At 45.5% G+C, this 18,514-nt stretch overlaps 1 protein-coding gene across 1 annotated transcript in view; it reads right to left on the reverse strand.

The window, feature by feature from the left end:
* The window catches only part of GRAMD1B (GRAM domain containing 1B), a 96,375-nt gene extending 81,782 nt beyond the window's left edge, over positions 1 to 14,593 (reverse strand). Inside the window, exons 1-2 of the mRNA XM_014883578.2 lie at positions 14,217 to 14,593; positions 2,716 to 2,793 (exon numbers count right to left, since the gene is read on the reverse strand). Coding sequence (XP_014739064.2) covers positions 2,716 to 2,793; positions 14,217 to 14,578 — 440 coding nt within the window. The 5' untranslated portion in view covers positions 14,579 to 14,593. The remainder of the gene's footprint in view (positions 1 to 2,715; positions 2,794 to 14,216) is intronic.
* Positions 14,594 to 18,514: the final 3,921 nt, after the last annotated feature.

Genomic DNA, 18,514 nt, shown 5'->3' on the forward strand with positions numbered 1-18,514 from the left:
AATCTATGTCATCATCCCAGCCTTACCCACCCCTGGAATTATTTCAAGTCAATTATTTGTGCTCTAGCTCAGCTCTGCCTGAATTTGTACTTAGGCAGAAGTGGTGTTTCAGCATCTGAGCAACTCAGACTTAATTCACCACCTCTGTTTTCCTGTGAGGTAAAAAAGGAATTCTCCCGATTTCATAAATAGCGACATGAAGTGACTCACCCAGGCAATGAGCAAGCAAAGACCCGATCCTAAATTCCCACAAAACCTCTTTCCAGCACATCCCACTCAATTCTTCCCTCCAAAAACACCCAGAAATGACATTGGTACCCCAAGATGAAGCGTGGCTCCCCCTCAGCATAACCCAGGCACGGCAGAGACAGCAGAACTTACATGGATTTGCAGAGGGAAAGTTTTTTCCTCAGGGAGGTGACACAGGGGTGGCAGACCTGCCTGGCCACTGTGCCACAGGGTGCTGTGCCAGGACACGGCTTCTGGACCATGGCAGCACTTCCCAACCCTCCAGCCTTCAGCAGCACTCACAGCTCTGGAGAAAGGAGTGCCAGAGAGCCCCAAAAACATCCAGAGAGGGCAAAATGTTCAACCTCGGAAAAGCTGCAGGAGCTGCAGCACGGCCCTTGCAGAGAAGGGAGCTCCAGCAGCAGTGCCCTGGGTGAAGATCCAGCCTGGGAGGATTCCAGCCATCCTCAGCTGTGTGCTCTTCATTTTTTTTTTTTTTTTTTTTTCATCTCAGGATGAACTGAGCAGCTCAGCAGCCCTTTGTTTTGGGCTGGGGCAGCTTGTTTCAGCACTTTCCCAGCTGTCCTGAGGTGGGTGCAGCTCGTTCCCTGCTCCCTCTGCTCCTGCCCTGCTCTGGGATGCCAGGGCAGTGTGCCAAGGCAAGGGGGCACCTTCCATGGCACAGCTCCCTGCCCTCCTTTCTGCTCACATCCTACAGCTCTGAGGAAATCCTGGGTGGCTGTGGGGTTTTTAGGGGATTTTTGAAGAGCTGATGTGTAATAGTCAATGGATAAGTTACCAGAACTGCCTTGGAGCTCTTCAGAGCTTCAGATCTGTGCTTGGGGGACTCTTTGTTACTGGTCCAAAAAATATCACCTAAAAGCAGCAAAAATAAAACCTCCTCCTTCAGTTTCTGTGGGGTCTAAAAGATTCAAGATGCAAAAGATTCAGAAACACCTTCACCTTTATAATAGCAGACAGCAAGGTCTCAAAGGCTCTGCCAGCCTTCTCACGAATTCCTGTCCAGCTTACATTAAAAGGTGTGTTTGAGTTGTTTTTTGGTGAAGTTTCATGAGCACAAACCACCAATATCCAAAGGAAGGCTGTACCAATGGAAGCTGAGGGAATTACACCAGCAAATGAGACCAAAAAAACTATAGAAAAGGTAATTTACTATCCCTCACATGGGTAATTTTAGGATCCATGAAAAGAGAAGTTAATTCTAATTCAATTTAGGCAGCAGGAATGTTGCTGGTCCTAAATATAAGAGGTCAGTAGCTCAGCAATGCTCTGGCTTTGCATAAATAGTTTTGAGATCTGCCTGTGCTGCTGAAATCTGCCCCTTCCAGCCAGGAAAATATTGTTATCACCAACATAAATGCTCCCTTTCAAATCCATCTGAAACAGGCAGCACTTCCAAATGATCCCCTGCTGCTTCACCCAGAAATTCATTAACAAATCCTAACCCTGTTTTAGCTGTGGAATTCCAGCTGAAATGGAATAACAGCACCTCCCACTGAGGTGATGCCCTCAGAACCCCCCTGCTTTGCTGTCCCACTCTTTATTTCCTGGCTGCAAACAGTCACCTATCACTCAATTAGAGGTGTTTTGTTAATTAGTCCAGGCTCCACAGCCATGGGGAGATGGATAATTGGAGTGAAACATGGAGGAAAAGGTGAGCTGCAATTCCCAAGTGCTGATTCTGAGCCAAAACCCCCATGGGATATTCACTGGCTCCTGATTCACTCTCAAGTGAATCAATTCCTGCTGTTTCAGGGCCTGGATGATTTTCCCACTTTCAAGCTGATGAAAAATGCAGCTTTTTAAACATTGCTAAAACCAACATAAATCCCATTTCTCTCTGAGAAGTGCAAGGAAAATCAATCAGTGATAACTCAGAGCTCACAGTTCATGCCCAGTGCAAGAAAACTCAGCAGGCTCAGGCTCAAAAGTTGAGCCACAAGATGCAGCAAAACTCCTCATCATGTGGCTCTGAGCAAAGCAACATTCATAAATCATGCACCAAAATAAACAACAAAAATCCGTTTTCAACAGCTTTTCTGCCAATGCTGCAATTTGAAACAAGTCATTAATCAACCCAAATTAAAGTTTCTTCTGGAACTTCCCAGCAGTTCTCACCCAGGTGCTGCACAGAAGTTTTAAACTGCCACGAAACATCAAAAGTGAATGAAACAACCTTTGCTGAGGACATGATCCACCCAGGAAATGCCATTTGTGTGTTTTTAAAGATCAGAGGTGCTCATTGCACACTGATGCAGTTTGGGGAAGGAGCCTCAAAAGAAAATTCTGGCTATTTCAGGGGCTGGATGCATTGTCTCGCTTCCAAGGTGATGAAAAATGCAGCTTTTTAGGCACTGATAAAAGCAATTTGCACACATTTTTTTAAACAACTCCGATAAATACAAAGGGAATAAATCAGGAGCTCAGCAGTGTGGTTTCAGGGAGTGGTCCCAGGTACAGACTCACCTGTCCTCACGTGTGAAGGGGCTCAGGAACCGGGCAGAGTCATCGTCGTGGCTGCTCTGCTGGCTGCTCTGCTGGCTGCTGCAACACGAGACAGGCACAGTTAGAGCTGGGGAACCTCCTCTGGAACACTCAGCTTAAATCCAGATCACAGAAAACAGATCTGACCTCCTCTGGAACACTCAGGCTAAATCCAGATCACAGAAAACAGATCTGACCTCCTCTGGCACACCCAGCTTAAATCCAGATCACAAAAAACAGATCTGACCTCCCCTGGAACACTCAGCTTAAATCCAGATCACAGAAAACAGATCTGACCTCCCCTGGAACACTCAGCTTAAATCCAGATTACAAAAAACAGATCTGACCTCCCCTGGAACACTCAGCTTAAATCCAGATCACAGAAAACAGATCTGACCTCCTCTGGAACACTCAGCTTAAATCCAGATCACAGAAAACAGATCTGACCTCCTCTGGAACACCCAGCTTTAAATCCAGATGGAGGAAAACATCTTTGTGACCTCTGGAACGCTCAGATTAAATTAAGATTGAGGAAAAAGAGATAGAGCTGGGGAACCTCCTGTAAAAGACTCATCTTTAAATCCAGATTGAGGAAAACAGATCTGACCTCCTCTGGAACACTCATCTTAAATCCAGACAGAGAAAAACAGATCTTTGTGACCTCTGGAGCACTGATCTTTAAATCTTGGTCAGGGAAAACACAGACAGAGCTGGGCAACCTCCTCTAGAACACTCATCTTGAAATCCAGATTGAGGAAAATAGATTTGTCTCACCTCCTCTGGAACACTCAGTTTAAATCCAGATGGAGAAAAACAGAGATAGAGCTGGGGAGCCACCTCTAAAATATTCATCTTAAATCCAGGTTACAGAAAATAGATCTGACCTCCTCTGGAATACTCAGGTTAAATTCAGATGGAGGAAAACATCTTTGTGACCTCTGGAACACCCAGCTTTAAATCCTGGTCAGGGAAAAAGCTGGGTAATCTCTGGGTAATCATAAATTCACATTGAGAAAAACACAGACAGAGCTTGGGAACCTCCTCTAAAACATCAGCCTTAAATCCAGATTACAGAAAACAGATCTGTCTGACCTCCTCTGCAACAAGGGGAACATGAAGAGAAAACCAGATCTTTGTGACCTCTGGAACACTCAGCTTTAAATCCAGATGTAAAAAAACATATCTTTGTGACCTCTGGAACACTCAGCTTTAAATCTAGGTCAAAGAAAACACAGACAGAGCAGGGAAACCTCTTCTGGAACACTCTTCTTTAAACCCAGATGACAAAAAACATCTTTGTGACCTCTGGAACACTAAGTTTTAAATCCACGTTACAGAAAACAGACTTCTGTGACCTCTGGAACACTCAGCTTTAAATCCAGATTACAGGCAACAGATCTTTGTGACCTCTGGAACACTCAAATTTCAATTCAGATGGAGGAAAACACAGCCAGAGCTGAGAACTCCTCTGGAACACTCAGCTTTCAATCCAGATGGATGAAAACACAAGGTTCACACTGCACATCTGGGGTTGAAAAGAGGAAACAACAGGAGACTTTAAGTTTATATCTGGTTCACAGCTAGCAGGAGGGTTTGGAGTTAATCTCACTTTGTGACACTTTCCTGAGAACTTTCTGAAATACAAAAGTGACCTTGCCCATCACCCGGACAGCATCCCATCATTTCTTACAGCCAGACATTGCAGCACCAAACTGCTGGGTGTTTATACCCACCCCAGTCCCAGGCAGAAAAGAGCAATAAAAACCAACTTTTGAAGTGGCCAGCACTGAATTTCTGGTGAGACTTGCAAGCTGAGCCCACAAGATGTCACTGTGCCCCCTGAAATGGGTGATAATTTTATTTCCTGCACATTCTTCCTGTGGAATTGGCCTCAATCCCCCTCTGGCAGCCCCAGGGGCTGCTCAGGATTTCTGCTCCAGTTTCATTTCCCTGCTGGAGCTCTCCTGCTGAGCAGGGGGAGAGATGATTCTGCCTCCAGGTGAGGCTGGAGGGGCTCCCTGGCCAGGTTTAATCTGCTCTGCTGGGTACCATGGCTCTGAAATCGTGGAAACCAGAGCACAGACTTGTCTGGGAACTCAGACTGGGATAAATTTCTCTGTTGGTAAAATCTAAATCATGAAACCAGACTAGCTGAAGTATGTAACACCTGCTACACTGCACATCACATTGTGCAGAGGCACAGAAATACAAATATGGCATAAAAAAACCCCAAAATTCATCTTTTCATTCTAAAGAGCAGTTTTTATCCAGTAATATCTATTTTGGGGGAAACAGTACAAAACTGCAAATAGCATATTTCCATGAAATGTACTTGGTAATTAAAACTAATACAGGGATGGGTTTTCTCCCTTCTCTAGTAAGTTTTTTTTGCCAAAGAATTTGCAGTTTTCTGCAAAGAAGAAAAAGCCAGTGAATCTTAATTTCATTCAATATTTTCCTCAACCACCTTCATTTTGACCTTTCTGAGAGCACAGCCCCTGGCTCGGGGACACATTTATCATTTTTGAGACATCACCTGGCATTATCCACTATTTGTGCCTCTCCAGAGCACGAGACAGAACATTGTTACTGTCATGAGAGAGAGGAGAGCAGGCTGAAGCTTCCAGAAAATGCAATTAGTGATCAATAGCCATAAAAATCCTTTGAAAAACCAACACAGAAATCAGCCTCTGAGGCTGGGCATAGGAAACCACAAAACTCCTGCAATAAGAAAAGAAGAATTCTGTGCTGCCTCCAAGCTGTAAATCAACACCTGGGTAAGAACAATACATTCCTAAAAGCAAATAAATTTTTTTTCTTGCACTTCTGAGCTTCGTTGTAGCCCAGAGTGCTGGGAAAGAGCAGAGGGAACCACATTTACCCTCCTGTGCCAAAGGAATCCCCCCCTTCTGATCACAGCAAGCACTGCAGGATTATTTCTAGAATTTCTTGTCCTTGCACAGAAAACCCTCCCACTAAAATTTCCCATTTCAGTTCAGATGGAACCAAACTTACCCCAGGAGAATTCCCAGTCTGTCCCAGCCCAGCAATGCTGGGAATACCATGTGAAACCTCCCTTTGGGACAGCTAAAATGAACCTTAGACCTCTTCCTGCTCATCCACCCCATAAAGTTCACATTCCAAATGAAGGTTTAAAATTTAACAGGACTCAGGTATTGCAGCTCATTGAAATACAACACCTCAGCTCGTGATTGTGAGCAATAAAAACTCCGAGAAAAATCACTTTTTACCCACTTGTCCCTTCAGCATGAGCTGTTCACCACAGGAGTGCTTTGTATAAAACTTTGGGAGCTTTTCACTCAACATAAAATTATTTCATGCTTCTGGTTATTAGGCAGGGAAGCTGTTAAATTCACTAAAATGCTCAGAGTGGTTGAAATGCAGAGCCTGTTGTGTTCTGATGTTTTTCAGTCCATTTGAGGATAACCTGCTATTAAATGTTCCTTTGGAATCGTGGAATGAACAATTTAAAATATGGGATAATGAAAGGAGCTAGAGAAAAGTGGGATTTGTACTGAGGAATAACACAGCATGAAGTATTCAGACAGAATTTTGCATCCACAGAGAAGGTCAAAACTGGAAAAAACCTCTCAGGAAATCATCAAAAACAAACTTGTGTCATTCCAAAGCCCAGCAGTGATAAACTTGAATTTGGACAAGGTTTAAATCTTCAGGTGCACAAGCCCAGGGTGTCCCTTTTGTTCCTATAATTTCTAAAACAATAAAAGTATTTTAAGCTTTGTGCCCTGCGGTTTTTCCCTAATTCTCATGCAAACTCATTCGTATTTTTACTTCAGAAAATGAAGAAAAATCTTCAACACAGATTAACCAGGCCATTTAAAAATTAAATCTTTGAGGATTCTGCTTCCAGCACTCCTCCACTAAGCAATTTATTTAGGTAATCCAAGTACAAAAAAAAAACCATTTTTCTACTGACTAAACCCAGGTGTTCTGATCCCACACACTTTGTTTGAAGCAAATCTGAATTTGCTGTTGTTGCCTTAAATATTTCAATACTCCTCTTGCACTTGGGAAGTTATGAGCTATAAACTAGATTTCATACTATTATTATTTATTAAAAAAGGCAGAGAAGTCTGATTTTATTCAGTGATTTCAGTCCCTGAAGGAAAAGGCAGAGCCAGGATCTCTGATTTTATGCATGAACAGGCTTTGAGAGCTGAGCAGGTTTCCCAGCAGAAGATATTTATCACAATTTCACAAAGTTCAGGCACTCAAGTCAATGTTTGCACACCAAGAACCTTCTGGAACTCCTGTGCCCTCCAGGTGTGGGTGATAAACCCACTGTGCTTTCACATCTCCAGGTGGATTTTTCTGTATTATTCTCCAGATAGAATTTTAATCCAAGGATTTTTTAATTTTTTTCCCCACAGTGAAGGATGAATGGGATAAGGGAAGAGCTGTGTCCTGGAAAATGGGATCAGTTAAAGAGTTTGGAACATTATCCCAAAAAATCATAGATATTAGTGAGAATTCCAGGCCTGAACCCAGATGAGTATTTTGTATTCACTTTGTTTAATTAACCCCTTTATTCATAAGGTTTGGGGTTTAGTATTACCAGTTTAAAAAAAATAAATTAATAACTGACAATTGGCAATCAGGGATATAAATTCTTCAGTTGCTTTCAATAACTTTGGCAACAGTTTTAAACTAAAATCTACAAAAACGTGTGAATATTTTCACCACCAGATTTGGGAACTGAAAGATAAGCAGGTTTTAAATCAAACACATCAAGGTTTCACTTAAAACTTATAAATAAAGGCTTCTTTTTATACTCACAGCTGCAAGCACAAAGACTCGACTCTACCTGCCTTAAAATAAATAATAAAATAATTAAGGTGCCTGAAAAAACAGCCAGCAGAAAGAGGATGGCAGTGCCATGCCTGGTGTGAGTTTTGGCTACTTCCAAACCGGCAAAGAAGTTCTCATCATGGTTTTAAAAGGATTTTTACACTGTCAAAATCCATGTCATTTTAAGCCAGAGCTCGCTTTTAATTAAGTCTAAAAGATTTGTAATGACAATGGAATATTTTAGAGGGTCTTCATTTGAAAATTCTCCTGGTCAAATCTTCTGGAGATTTTCTTCTGGGAAATTCTTCTTCTCAGCCATCTTTCCCTGATAACAAAAGCAGGGCAATAAAAGGAGATGGGACCCCAAGGCTCAGGGGTGGCAGAAGCCAAGTGTTTTCCCACAGGGGGCTTTAGGAGCTTCTCAAAGACAATTTTATCTTTCAATCCCCCACTTTTGCTCTGCTCCTCCTTGCCAGAGTGCAGCCCCCACCTCGTATTTCCCATGGAGCAGCAGGAAGAGCCCTCCCATCCCCGCTGCCTCGTTGTCCCTGGAAAATCCAATCCCTGTGCCCCAAAGCCGTGGTGCAGGTGAGCCAGGACAAACGCCAGGGAACTCCTGGTGCAGGAGGAAAACGAGGATGGAGGGACCTGAAGGGGAAATCCCTGAGCCCAGTTCCAGGGTCCCAGTCCAGGAGAGTTTCCTTTGGCAGCCCTAAAGCTTTCAGCCTGAAAATTCAAATCCAAAGCAGCTTCAGAGCTGGATTCCCACAGGTGCTGCAGATTCCCAGCCTTGGAGAACATGAGCAAAGTCCCAGAACTGGCATGGAAGGGACCTTAAAGCTCATCCCGTTCCCACCCCTGCCATGGGGCACCTTGCACTGTCCCAGGCTGATCCAAATTCCATCCAGCCTGGCCTTGGGCACTGCCAGGGATCCCGGGACAGCCACAGCTGCCCTGGGCACCCTGTGCCAGAGCACAGAATTCCTTCCCCAACCCCATCTCTGAACCTGCCCTCCTTCAGTTTAAGGCCATTCCCCCTTGTCCCATCACCCCAGTCCCTGTGAAATCTCCCTCTCCAGCCTTGTAACCTCCTTTAGGTGCTGCAAAGGCTCTGAGGTGTTCAGGAGATTCCTGAGAACCAAACAGGCACTTCCTGCTCCAAACCTTCCCATCCTAACTCAGTTTCATGAGTGGGGAGGGAATAAAGCCACGTTTGCAGTCCAAACCCATTGGAAATGATTTTAAAAAGCTAAGGCACAGCTGAAAATGTCACCTGGACCCCATAAGGAGTGTCACACTCAGGGCTGGAGAGACGGGCTGTGACTAAAACCATCACCTCTCCTTGCTGCAAAGGGTTAAAAGGGGCAGCACGGCCACGTCCTCTCCTCTCACCTCATTCATTTCACAAAGGAAAACATCAACACCAACCTCCCCCCTGTCCAGACAAGCCCTTTCACCAACATCTTATTCACCAGCCAACAGCAGACTGGGACTGGAAGCAGAACCCAAAACCACTGAGATAAGGAACACGGGAATTCATTGTTCAGTTCCATCGGGAATTCGTTGTTCAATTCCATTGGCACGGATCTCAGATGGCCCAATGGCAAATATTTGCTGACCAGATAAGATAAGAGCATTTCAGTCCCAGGCTGTTTGTAAATCACTCCGTTTTAATACTCTTGGGTGACTGGTTGCCCTAAGCCACACAAATACTGGAAGGTAAATATTTTAAAAGAAAACCACAAACTACTGCACAAAGGCGGTGAGGTTCAGCCAAAAAAAAAAAAAAAAAAAAAAAAAAAAAAAAAAAAAAAAAATCAGGACTTGTGGAATTCACAGTCACTTGGCACAGACTACCAGAAACAAATGACAAAAAATCTGCAGTCACTGCAAAGAGCACATCAGTACTCCCAGAAGAAGGCATGCAGCAGCTGAAAAAGAAAAAAATAAATTTTTGGGAGCACTTTAGGCCTCATTTGAACCTGCAGGTTCAAAAGGGAAAAAGTTACATTAATACTGAGTTGCTACCAAGCCATCATTTGTGTGGTTTCGAATTTGAGATTAGAAGAGACACCACATAGAGGGAAGTTTGTGCTCATGGGATTTCCAAAGCCACCAAAAGCAGAGAAGAGAAGCTGCTTCCCTCAGAGACCAACAACTTTCCCTATCTGACACCTGTCTACCCAAAACCCTCAATTAACCAGCTCCAACTGCAAGCAAAAATGGGGGGGGGGAAAAAGCATTTTCTTCTTCCATGATGAAACCCCACGGGAGCCATCAGTTCCTCACACAAATGAGATTTTAACAAGAATTTTAGCAGAAATGAGCAAGCCCAGTACAAACCCACTTCCCAATTCTTGCTCAGAGAGGAGCAGCCCCATTTCCTCCGAGCCACAGCTGGAATGTGGAAGTTCAGCAAAAACTGAAAAACTGAGAACTGCAAAATTTGGAGCAGCTCATTCTCAGAACAGAGAGACCAAAACCTCACCAGGGCTGCCCAGAGCTCCCCAACCACCCCAGGGCTGCAGCAGCAAACACCTCCATGACATTCCTAAAGATTTGCATCCATTTCCCATAATAGAAGAGGCTCTGTAACCTTAATTTTGAAGCTTTTTGGTTTTTTACTTTTCACGATCAGCAGTTTCTTAGGGGGTAAAAAAAAATTAAAAAAAATAAAAATCACACCACTTAGGTTTTCTCATCTAGAAAATACCACGATAATTTTCACACATTGAAGTCAGAAAAAGGGGAATGATCATTAATTTCTTCCCAGAAAGGCTCAGAGTGAATTTCAATTTAATTAAGGAAAGCAAAAGCATTATGGGCTACTTGATATTAAGGGCTCATTTACCTTTCTAAGGTAAAATATCTAAGCCACCAATTTGTAAATAATCATTTTAGCTCAAGTTCCAACAAATCAGCAACTCACTGCTAATTGGTTTCCATCACCAGAGGGATCAAGAGAAAGTTTTTTAAGGAAAAAAAGGAGAATTTTTACCTTAGAATGTGAAGGGAAGCAGCCTCAGAGCCCAGTGCTGAGCAGTGCTGGATTCTCCCTCATTTGTTGCACACTTTGAGATAAGTTATCAGGATTTCATCTGAAAAACCTCCACATTTACATAGCTGGCAGCTCAAGAAACATCCAGCTGCTCAACAGACAATTTTCTGAGCTGGGATGGAATTCTCCTCATAATACACTTTATTTTTAATGTGTTAGAGGCATTTTAGGACTTAGACAAGTCTTTCCTTTTGGATGAATCTACAGTGAGTGTCAAGAGTTTCCAGCAGAAAACCAACCTGAGTAAATTCATCCACAGAAATGTCAAAAGCTGCTGCACAAGCTGCTGCCCACTGATCCAACAAAATCCACAAGTTTTGCATCTTTTGCAGCACCAACATTTCATCCTCAACCAGCCCTGATCTTAGGCCAAAGGGAGAGCTGTCCTTAAATTTAAGCCTGAATTATCTACTCAGCAGTTCTCGCCCCAAAATCACATGCAGGTCCTGAGATTACAAGCAAGGGTGGCTTGAAGAGGTAAATAATAAATTAAAGCTGATCAACTGCCTTATGCCCACATCTATAATGCATGCAGGTTGCATGCACAGCAAAATGCCACCAGATTGCCCCTAAAGAAAGAAACATCATCATGTCCTAATAAAAAATTAAAAAAAAAAAAAATCGCCCACCCGTGTGCAGGGTTCATAGTTTATAAAGGTAAATAACTTCATTACCTGGCTGGCAAATGATGGGTGAGGGGTAGAGGAGCTGTCTGCATCCCTCACAAAAACCATCCTGTTTATCATCTGTACAGCAGCCTTGAGGTTTGGATGGGCACTCTTTGAACAAGGACACGTCCCAGGGACAGTCCCACCCCCAGGGATTTGCCCTCCTGCTCTCTCACCTTGAACAAAGCAGCGTCAGGGGCAGGGAAGGCTCTCACAGCCCTCCCTGGGCTTTAATGGAAGGAAAAGAACAATCTGCCTCCTGCTCTAGCAGCTTTTAGAGAACCAGCAGGTAAACAAACATCACAATTATCCAGGCTGTTAAAAACTAAGCAGCACGCTGGAGTTTCCGGATGAGAAAAGCAGAGCTGGAGCTTTAGGGACAGGTTTGGAGTGCTGAAAGCCTTTGTTTATTCACTTGGATGCTCGCTGTATGCTAATGGTCACAGAGCTCTTGCTCGGGGCCATGAGAGCAGAGCAAGGAGCAGCTCAGCTGGAGCACAGCCTGCTCTCTGCCAGCTTTCCTGCCTAAACCCTGCCACCAAACAGCTACCTGGCCACAGAACACGGATAAAAGTTACCAGGCTCCAAAAAACGAAACTCCAGCAACTCAGAGAAACTCAGTGATGGGGAGCAAACTGAGTTTATTTCTCCGGTGGGAGCCACAGCCTGATGGCTGCTCCTTTAGCCAGGTGAAATTTGGGAATGTGCACACCTCACGGGATACCTGCACTCCCAGCACTTGTTGGGAATCCCCGTGGCACCTGGGCAGGCCAAGCAGTGTCTGAATGCCAGGTGAATGAATGAAATGGAAGCTTGCTGAATGAACTGCTGCTCCAAAGCCTTCAGCACAGCTGTCCCTGCTGCCCTCAAGCAAAGGGATGGCACAGGGGTGACACTGGGAGCATCTGTCAGGAACAGCAGCAGGACACAGCAGGGGCTCTCTCTGACCCTGTGAAAGCAGGGGGAGCCAACAGGCAATTTCTGTTTTATGGGAAAACGGCTTCTTGCCCAGAAAATGTTACATTTCACTCAGTGCACAGCAAAGCTTACCCCACGTCTCTTTCAAATTAATGCCACCAAACCCCTGGGGGTTTATCACCCTTTCCATGGCCAGCTCCTCACAGATCCCGTTTCCTCTGTGCTGTTTGCTTTTCTGCTGAGGTGTGAGAGCCCAGGGATGATCTCTGTGACCACCAAACCCAGCTTTTCCATCGGGGCTAGGGAGGGGAAAATCCCCTTTGAAAACACCGTGTTTGCCATGGCAGGAGGGGTAGAGCTGGAGCCTGCTGCAGTGAGGGAAGGAGGTGCCACCCTGGCTTTGGCATGCTAATGCCACCTGAGCCACTTCACCCTTCTTCCAGTCACTGCTTGGGAAATATCACAAAAAAAAAATCCCTTGGAGATGAATAAGCAGGAAGTTGTCAGCATGGCTGTGTAAATAACATGTACAAGGAAATTTAGTTATTTCTTACATCTTCACACCAAAATAAACATGTATTGGCCTGCCTGAAACTCATTTACCATCAATAAATCCAGATTAAGTCCTTCAGTTGAAAGACTGGATCCTTCATCCTCTGAACTTCAGACCATAACTTCAATATTCTGACACTTCAGCACGTGTCTCATGCATTGTCTTTCCCATTTTTTGAGCCGTGCCTGAATCCCTATTTGCACCACCACTGCTATGGGAAAATCAGAAATATTTCCTAAACCAAGAGATGTTTTTCAATGTTTACTTGCTGAGAGGGATTATCAGATCCTCAATGGCATGCATTCATTGATGAAAGTTCTTTAAAAATTAATAAGCTGACAGGCTGACCTTGCTAAAGGGCCCTGATGCAAGAAAAATTATCACATAATCAGAGTGGGTATTAAAAGCTCTGCCCTGTAAACACTCAAGCAGCACAGCAGGCAGTGAGTCTGTGTGGTTGGGTGGGTGCAGAAATTCTCAAGGTTTCTCTTTTTCTGGAAGTGCAGCACATCCTTTAAACACAACCCCACAGATCAGCTGCAAACAGTGGAACAAAACGTGGCCCACACTAAGCCAGCCTAAGGATTTATAAAGCAGTAACTTCATGGAGAAATCTTTAACGTGAATTTGGGGCCTTCAGGAAAGGCAGATTGTCAAAGGAAGAGTTAATTCCACTGCATGTGGGTGCCCTGCAGAGGGTTACATAAGGTGCAGCTTTATCTCCATGTGGCCACACAATACAATGCCTGGGCATTCATTCCCTGTGTTGACAGGCTCTTGGAGGTCTTTGGGAATGATTTGTGTCCTTTTCAGCCAAAGGACTGTGTGACTTTCAGGTCTGGAAAACAGCCAAGGACTAAGCTCGGATACCTTGACACACAGACCCACTGGGCTGCTTGGTTTCTCTCTCTCTTCTCCTCTGTTTGTCCCAGTACTGAAATATGGATATCAAGGGAAGTCTCAGTGGTAGGAATGAGCATCACCTAAAAACCCTGCCAGAGGTTTGGCATCACCACTCCTGTTACAGGTAACAGCAGCAGAGAGCTCACTCCTCTCTCAGGGTCTCCTCAGGACACCTTAGTGAAGTTAAATCTTCTCACTCGCTGGCTGTGTGTCACCTGCAGGGCCAGCAGCAAGGACACAGCCATTCCCAGAGAATTCCCAGGCCTTTTTCTGTGGCATGTGTCACCTGGAGAACCAGGAACAAGGACAGAGCCATTCCCAGAGAGTTCCCAGGTGTTTTGCTGTGGCATCTGTGTCACCTGCAGGACCAGGAGCAAGGACAGAGCCTTGCCCTGCTGTTCCCAGAGAGTTCCCAAGTGTTTTGCTCTGGACCAGCTCATCCAACCGACACCACGCCACATTCCAGACAAAGTCCGGGGAACAACAGACCCTTCCTGCCTATTTGGGACAGCATCACCTCGGAGCAGGGGAGGGGAGCAGCCAGAGGACCTACCTGCTCTCACTGCACTCCTTCTTCTCTCGGACGCGCAGCCACTTCCGAAGGAGGAAGCGCTTGCGGCGCGGGGAGGCACTGGGAGTGGAGCAGTTGGACCAGGGGGTGTCCTCATCACTGGAGGGGGTGATCTCAATGGATGGCAGCTGCAGGAATTCCTTGCTGGAGGAAGGAGAATCCTGGTACCTGCCGGCCTCCAGGCTCTGCTCCTGCACGTTCTTCATCCTCCTCATCTTGAAGCGCCTCCTGCGCAGGGTCGGGGTGGACGAGCTGGACCAGGCGCAGCCGCCCTCCAGCACCTGCTGCTCGGGGACCCGCAGCGCCGGGAGCTGCAGCGTTTCTGTCATGTTGGCAGCTGGCATCAGACGCCCTTTCTCCTTCTGCTCCCACCCCCAAGCACTTGTGGCTCCGATCTGGGTGTCAAGAACACCGCAAAGCCACAGCTCGCCTTCTTCCTGCCCGTGTGCCCGGCGCTGCCCTGCCTCTCAAGCAGGAAACCTCATGTTCTTCACGTGCTCTCATTTAACAACCAGCGGGGTGGGAGGGCATGGCTGGGACACACACACGCACACACACACACACACACACATGCCACAAGGGAAGCCAGTTTCAAGTTTCTTTTCTCCTCTGCACAAAGTCCCTCCCCTGCCCGGTCTCTCACTGACACAAGGGTTGGCAGCCAGGGCTTGGCCGGGCTCCAGCTCCCCCTCCCCAGCCCCGCTTTGCCTTCTGCTGGCTCAGCAAAGGAAAAGTCTGCCGGGGCTGCTCTAGGAAAACTCGGCTGTGCTTCTTCTCGAGAGACGAGGCAAGCATGGAGCGGAGCGGCGTGGAGCTGTGGGGAGGGCAGAGAGAGAGAGAGAGAAACAGAGGGAGGGGAGGAACAAGGCTCCGTAAAAATCGGGAAGGAGAGCGGCGGGAGCAGCGCGTTGTGTTTGTGCAGAGGGCGAGACACACGCGGGCAGCTGGAGCAAGTGTGACCGCGCTCCTAAATCCCCGGAGACAGGGCTTGTGTTACCGGGAATGCTGCTGCTGCACATCCACCGCATTTCTGCAAAAGGGGCAAGAGCCTCCCGGAGGAGCCGGGCTCTGCCTTTTGTCCCTTTTGTCCCTTTTGTCCCTTTTATCCCACCCTCCTGCTCAGCCAGCCCACCCCGAGAAGGAGGCAGAGAGAGAGAACTTGTACTTCCAGCCTTCTTGCACAATAATTTCTTATTTTTCCTTTTTTGTTTGTTTGTTTGTTTGTTTTATTTTTTTTAGGTCCCCATTGACTGCTCATGGAGAAGCCAAAGGAGGAAGGAGATTGAGTTGAGGAACGGCCAAAAAAGCAGAAAATGCAGCAGCAGCAGCAGAACTGGTCACCCAGTTCTGAGCTTTTAGCTCAGTTTCACGCCAGTGAAAGCTGATTTAAAAGAGTTCTCGTGGGGCGATGCTGCTTCCAAAATGCCTGTAGGGGATGATGGAGGTGTGAGGTGCAGGGACACCACAAAGGACAGCGACAAGTGCAGAACAGGTTTCACACCGGGACAAAGGCAATGCAGGGACAATTCTCAGGCATCCACACGCCAAGGGAGCTCCACCAAGGGTGGGACACACCACAGGACACGGCTGGCAAAAATTCTGGTGATGAAATCAAATCAGGGAAAAATGTTGTGACAGATTCTCCAGAAGTATCCTCTGAATTTCGCTGACTGATCCTGCATGAGGCCCTATTTTCATGTGAAAAAAAAAAGGGATATAAAATTAAAATCCTCCAAAGCAGTGACTACAATTCAGCTGTGTGAATTTTGACTGTGCTCTCTCTCAAAAAAAAAAACCAAAAACACAAAAAACATCTCCAAATCAACCTGACACAGCTTTAGTTTTCATTGTTCAACAGCCTGAACCTTTAAAAATATTAGCTTCAGGTTAGAAAATATTTGTCAACCCAAATGAAAATAGTTATTCTTGCATGGACTGCCTCGGTTTTGTTTGAAAATAAACTTCACAGGAACTCTGAACATCAGAAACTTCCATCTAGGACAGAGATAATGTGTCAGGAAAGGAAGATTTATAGCAGCAGGAACAAGGGGGAAGGAAACATTTCAATCAAGTGACAGAGCAGTTTAAATGCTCAAGTGCTATATTTAATTTCTGCACTGTCCTTTTTGCTCTGCTCATTCTGTAAGTTAATAGCCTGACAGCTCTTCAGATGGATTTCTGGAGAATCTGTCACCTTGGTATCCATGCACCAGGTGCACACACAAACAGAATGCCTTCCACAAGCACCCACTTAAAAAGAGAAACTCAAATAAACGTGCTTTGTTGTTTTCTTTTTAAGTCCAAGAAACAAAAATCTACAGTTCAGACAAATTGCCAATATTTCAAAAGGTGGCTTGGGGAGCTTTGCATCTTCTCTGCCTCGGGGGAAGATCCCTTTTCTCCCACATCTTGCCATGATTTCTACCTTGTCACCACACAGTCAGAAGCATTCCTGGCTACCTCATAATCCCAAAAATTACATTTCACCTTCTTCCCAGAGCAGCTGGGAATCAAACCCCCATAGCATCGCTCCTGAATTTTAACCAAGGCAATGTGAACCTTCACACACTCCACCTCCCTGCTCGGGGAAGGCACGAGCAGCCCTTTGGAGATCACCATGAAGGTTTGTTCCGTGCATTAATGAGTTTGATCTCCCGTGGAATCTTTCATTAGCTGCACAAGAGCCTCATTTAATTGCAGCAACAAGTACAAATGAGGGTCAAAGCTCGTGCTCTGTGCTTTAGCACAGTGGGCATTGCAAACCCTCAGAATGCCCACAGCAATTATCTAATTAATCCACAAGGGACTCATCCACGCTGCTCTGGGCCAGAGATGATTTTTCTCTGATTTTTCACCCTGATCCCCACTAAACTCACTTGGAGAAAAGACATTTTCCCACCTCTTTTATACACAACGATGAAATAATTCTCTGTAATCTGGGAGTGTTCCTCCTCCTCTGGAGTGAGGCAGCAGCACAGTGAGTGCCCCTTTAACTCCGAGCACTCCAGGGATTAGTGACCAACCCCTCACTGGCACTCTGGCATTCCTGGCACATTTTTATCCTGCAGAGGGGATGCTGCAGAGGGCACCTGCCTGATGCTCTGGGAAAAGAGAGAAGCTCTGCCACGAGAGCCAGCTCCAACACCTGACCCAGAGTGAGAGATTCCAGCCTGAGCAGGGACTATTTCTGTCCCAGCCTCGCTTAATGACTATTCCTGTTTAATGATGCAGCTAATGACGGATTTATTCCAGCAACAGCAAATGGTTGTCGATGCTTCAGGTTGATCAACAGCTTTTCTCCTCCTCAAATATTCTGGGTGCTCCAGTGCCCTCAGAAAAGGGTTTGCAAATGAAGCAATTAGGGAAGAAAAGTCCTATAAAAAAATTAAAATCCCTCCCCTGGAGGAAGAATGTGAACTAATGGCAGCCCAGATTCTTTGGCTTTCCCATGGATTTAAGGGGCAGCAAAATGGGAGATGAATACAGAGTAGTAGCTGGCACTGAGAGTACACAGTAAAAAACTAATTTATGAATTAAAAGCAGTTACTTTTAAGCACAGGAAATGCATTATAAATGCATTAGAAGTTGAACCAAGTCACTCAGATGCACATCTGGCTGCAGCAGCTCTGCCAGGCCAGGCAGGGACATTGCAGCACTCACAGCCTGGGAAGAACTCAAGCAGAATTCCCCTTTTCCCCATAGTTCGGCATAATTTTCAATTTCTTTCCCTCCCTGTGCACACTGCTGAGAGTGGCAGCTTCTTCATGAGGAGCCTGCAACTCAGGCATGACCCTGCTAAGTCAAAATTCTGATTTTCCAAAGTTCAAAAACATGCAAGGAGTTTTTGGGTTTTTGTTTATTTGGTTCACTTTTGGTTTTGTTTGTTTGTTTTTCTTTGGTTTTGTTTGTTTTGTTTCGGTTTTTGTTGGTTTTTTTCCTGGTTTTTGTTTGCTTGATTGGGATTTTTTTGTTGTTGTCGGTGCTGGTGATGGTGGTGGTTGGGGGATGTTTTTGTGAAAATTCTGGAGTAATTTTGTGATTTTTAAATGAAAACCCGATACATTTATCCACATTTACATTCATCCTTCTGCAAGAACACTTTTTCTCTTCGGAGCTGGATCTCAGACAAGGACTTCAGCCATATTTTGCCCTTTGCACATCAAATTTTATTCCATTACAATCTAACAGATGAGAACCAGCTGCAAGCAGCACGTGTTGAGTAAATTCTCATTTCAGTGCCCTCCAGCCCCTTTAGAGGGTGCCCTCCCTGCAGTCTCTGT

This window comes from Sturnus vulgaris, chromosome 23, assembly GCF_052056855.1.
Source record: "Sturnus vulgaris isolate bStuVul1 chromosome 23, bStuVul1.hap1, whole genome shotgun sequence".
Classification (NCBI taxonomy): Eukaryota; Metazoa; Chordata; class Aves; order Passeriformes; family Sturnidae; genus Sturnus; species Sturnus vulgaris.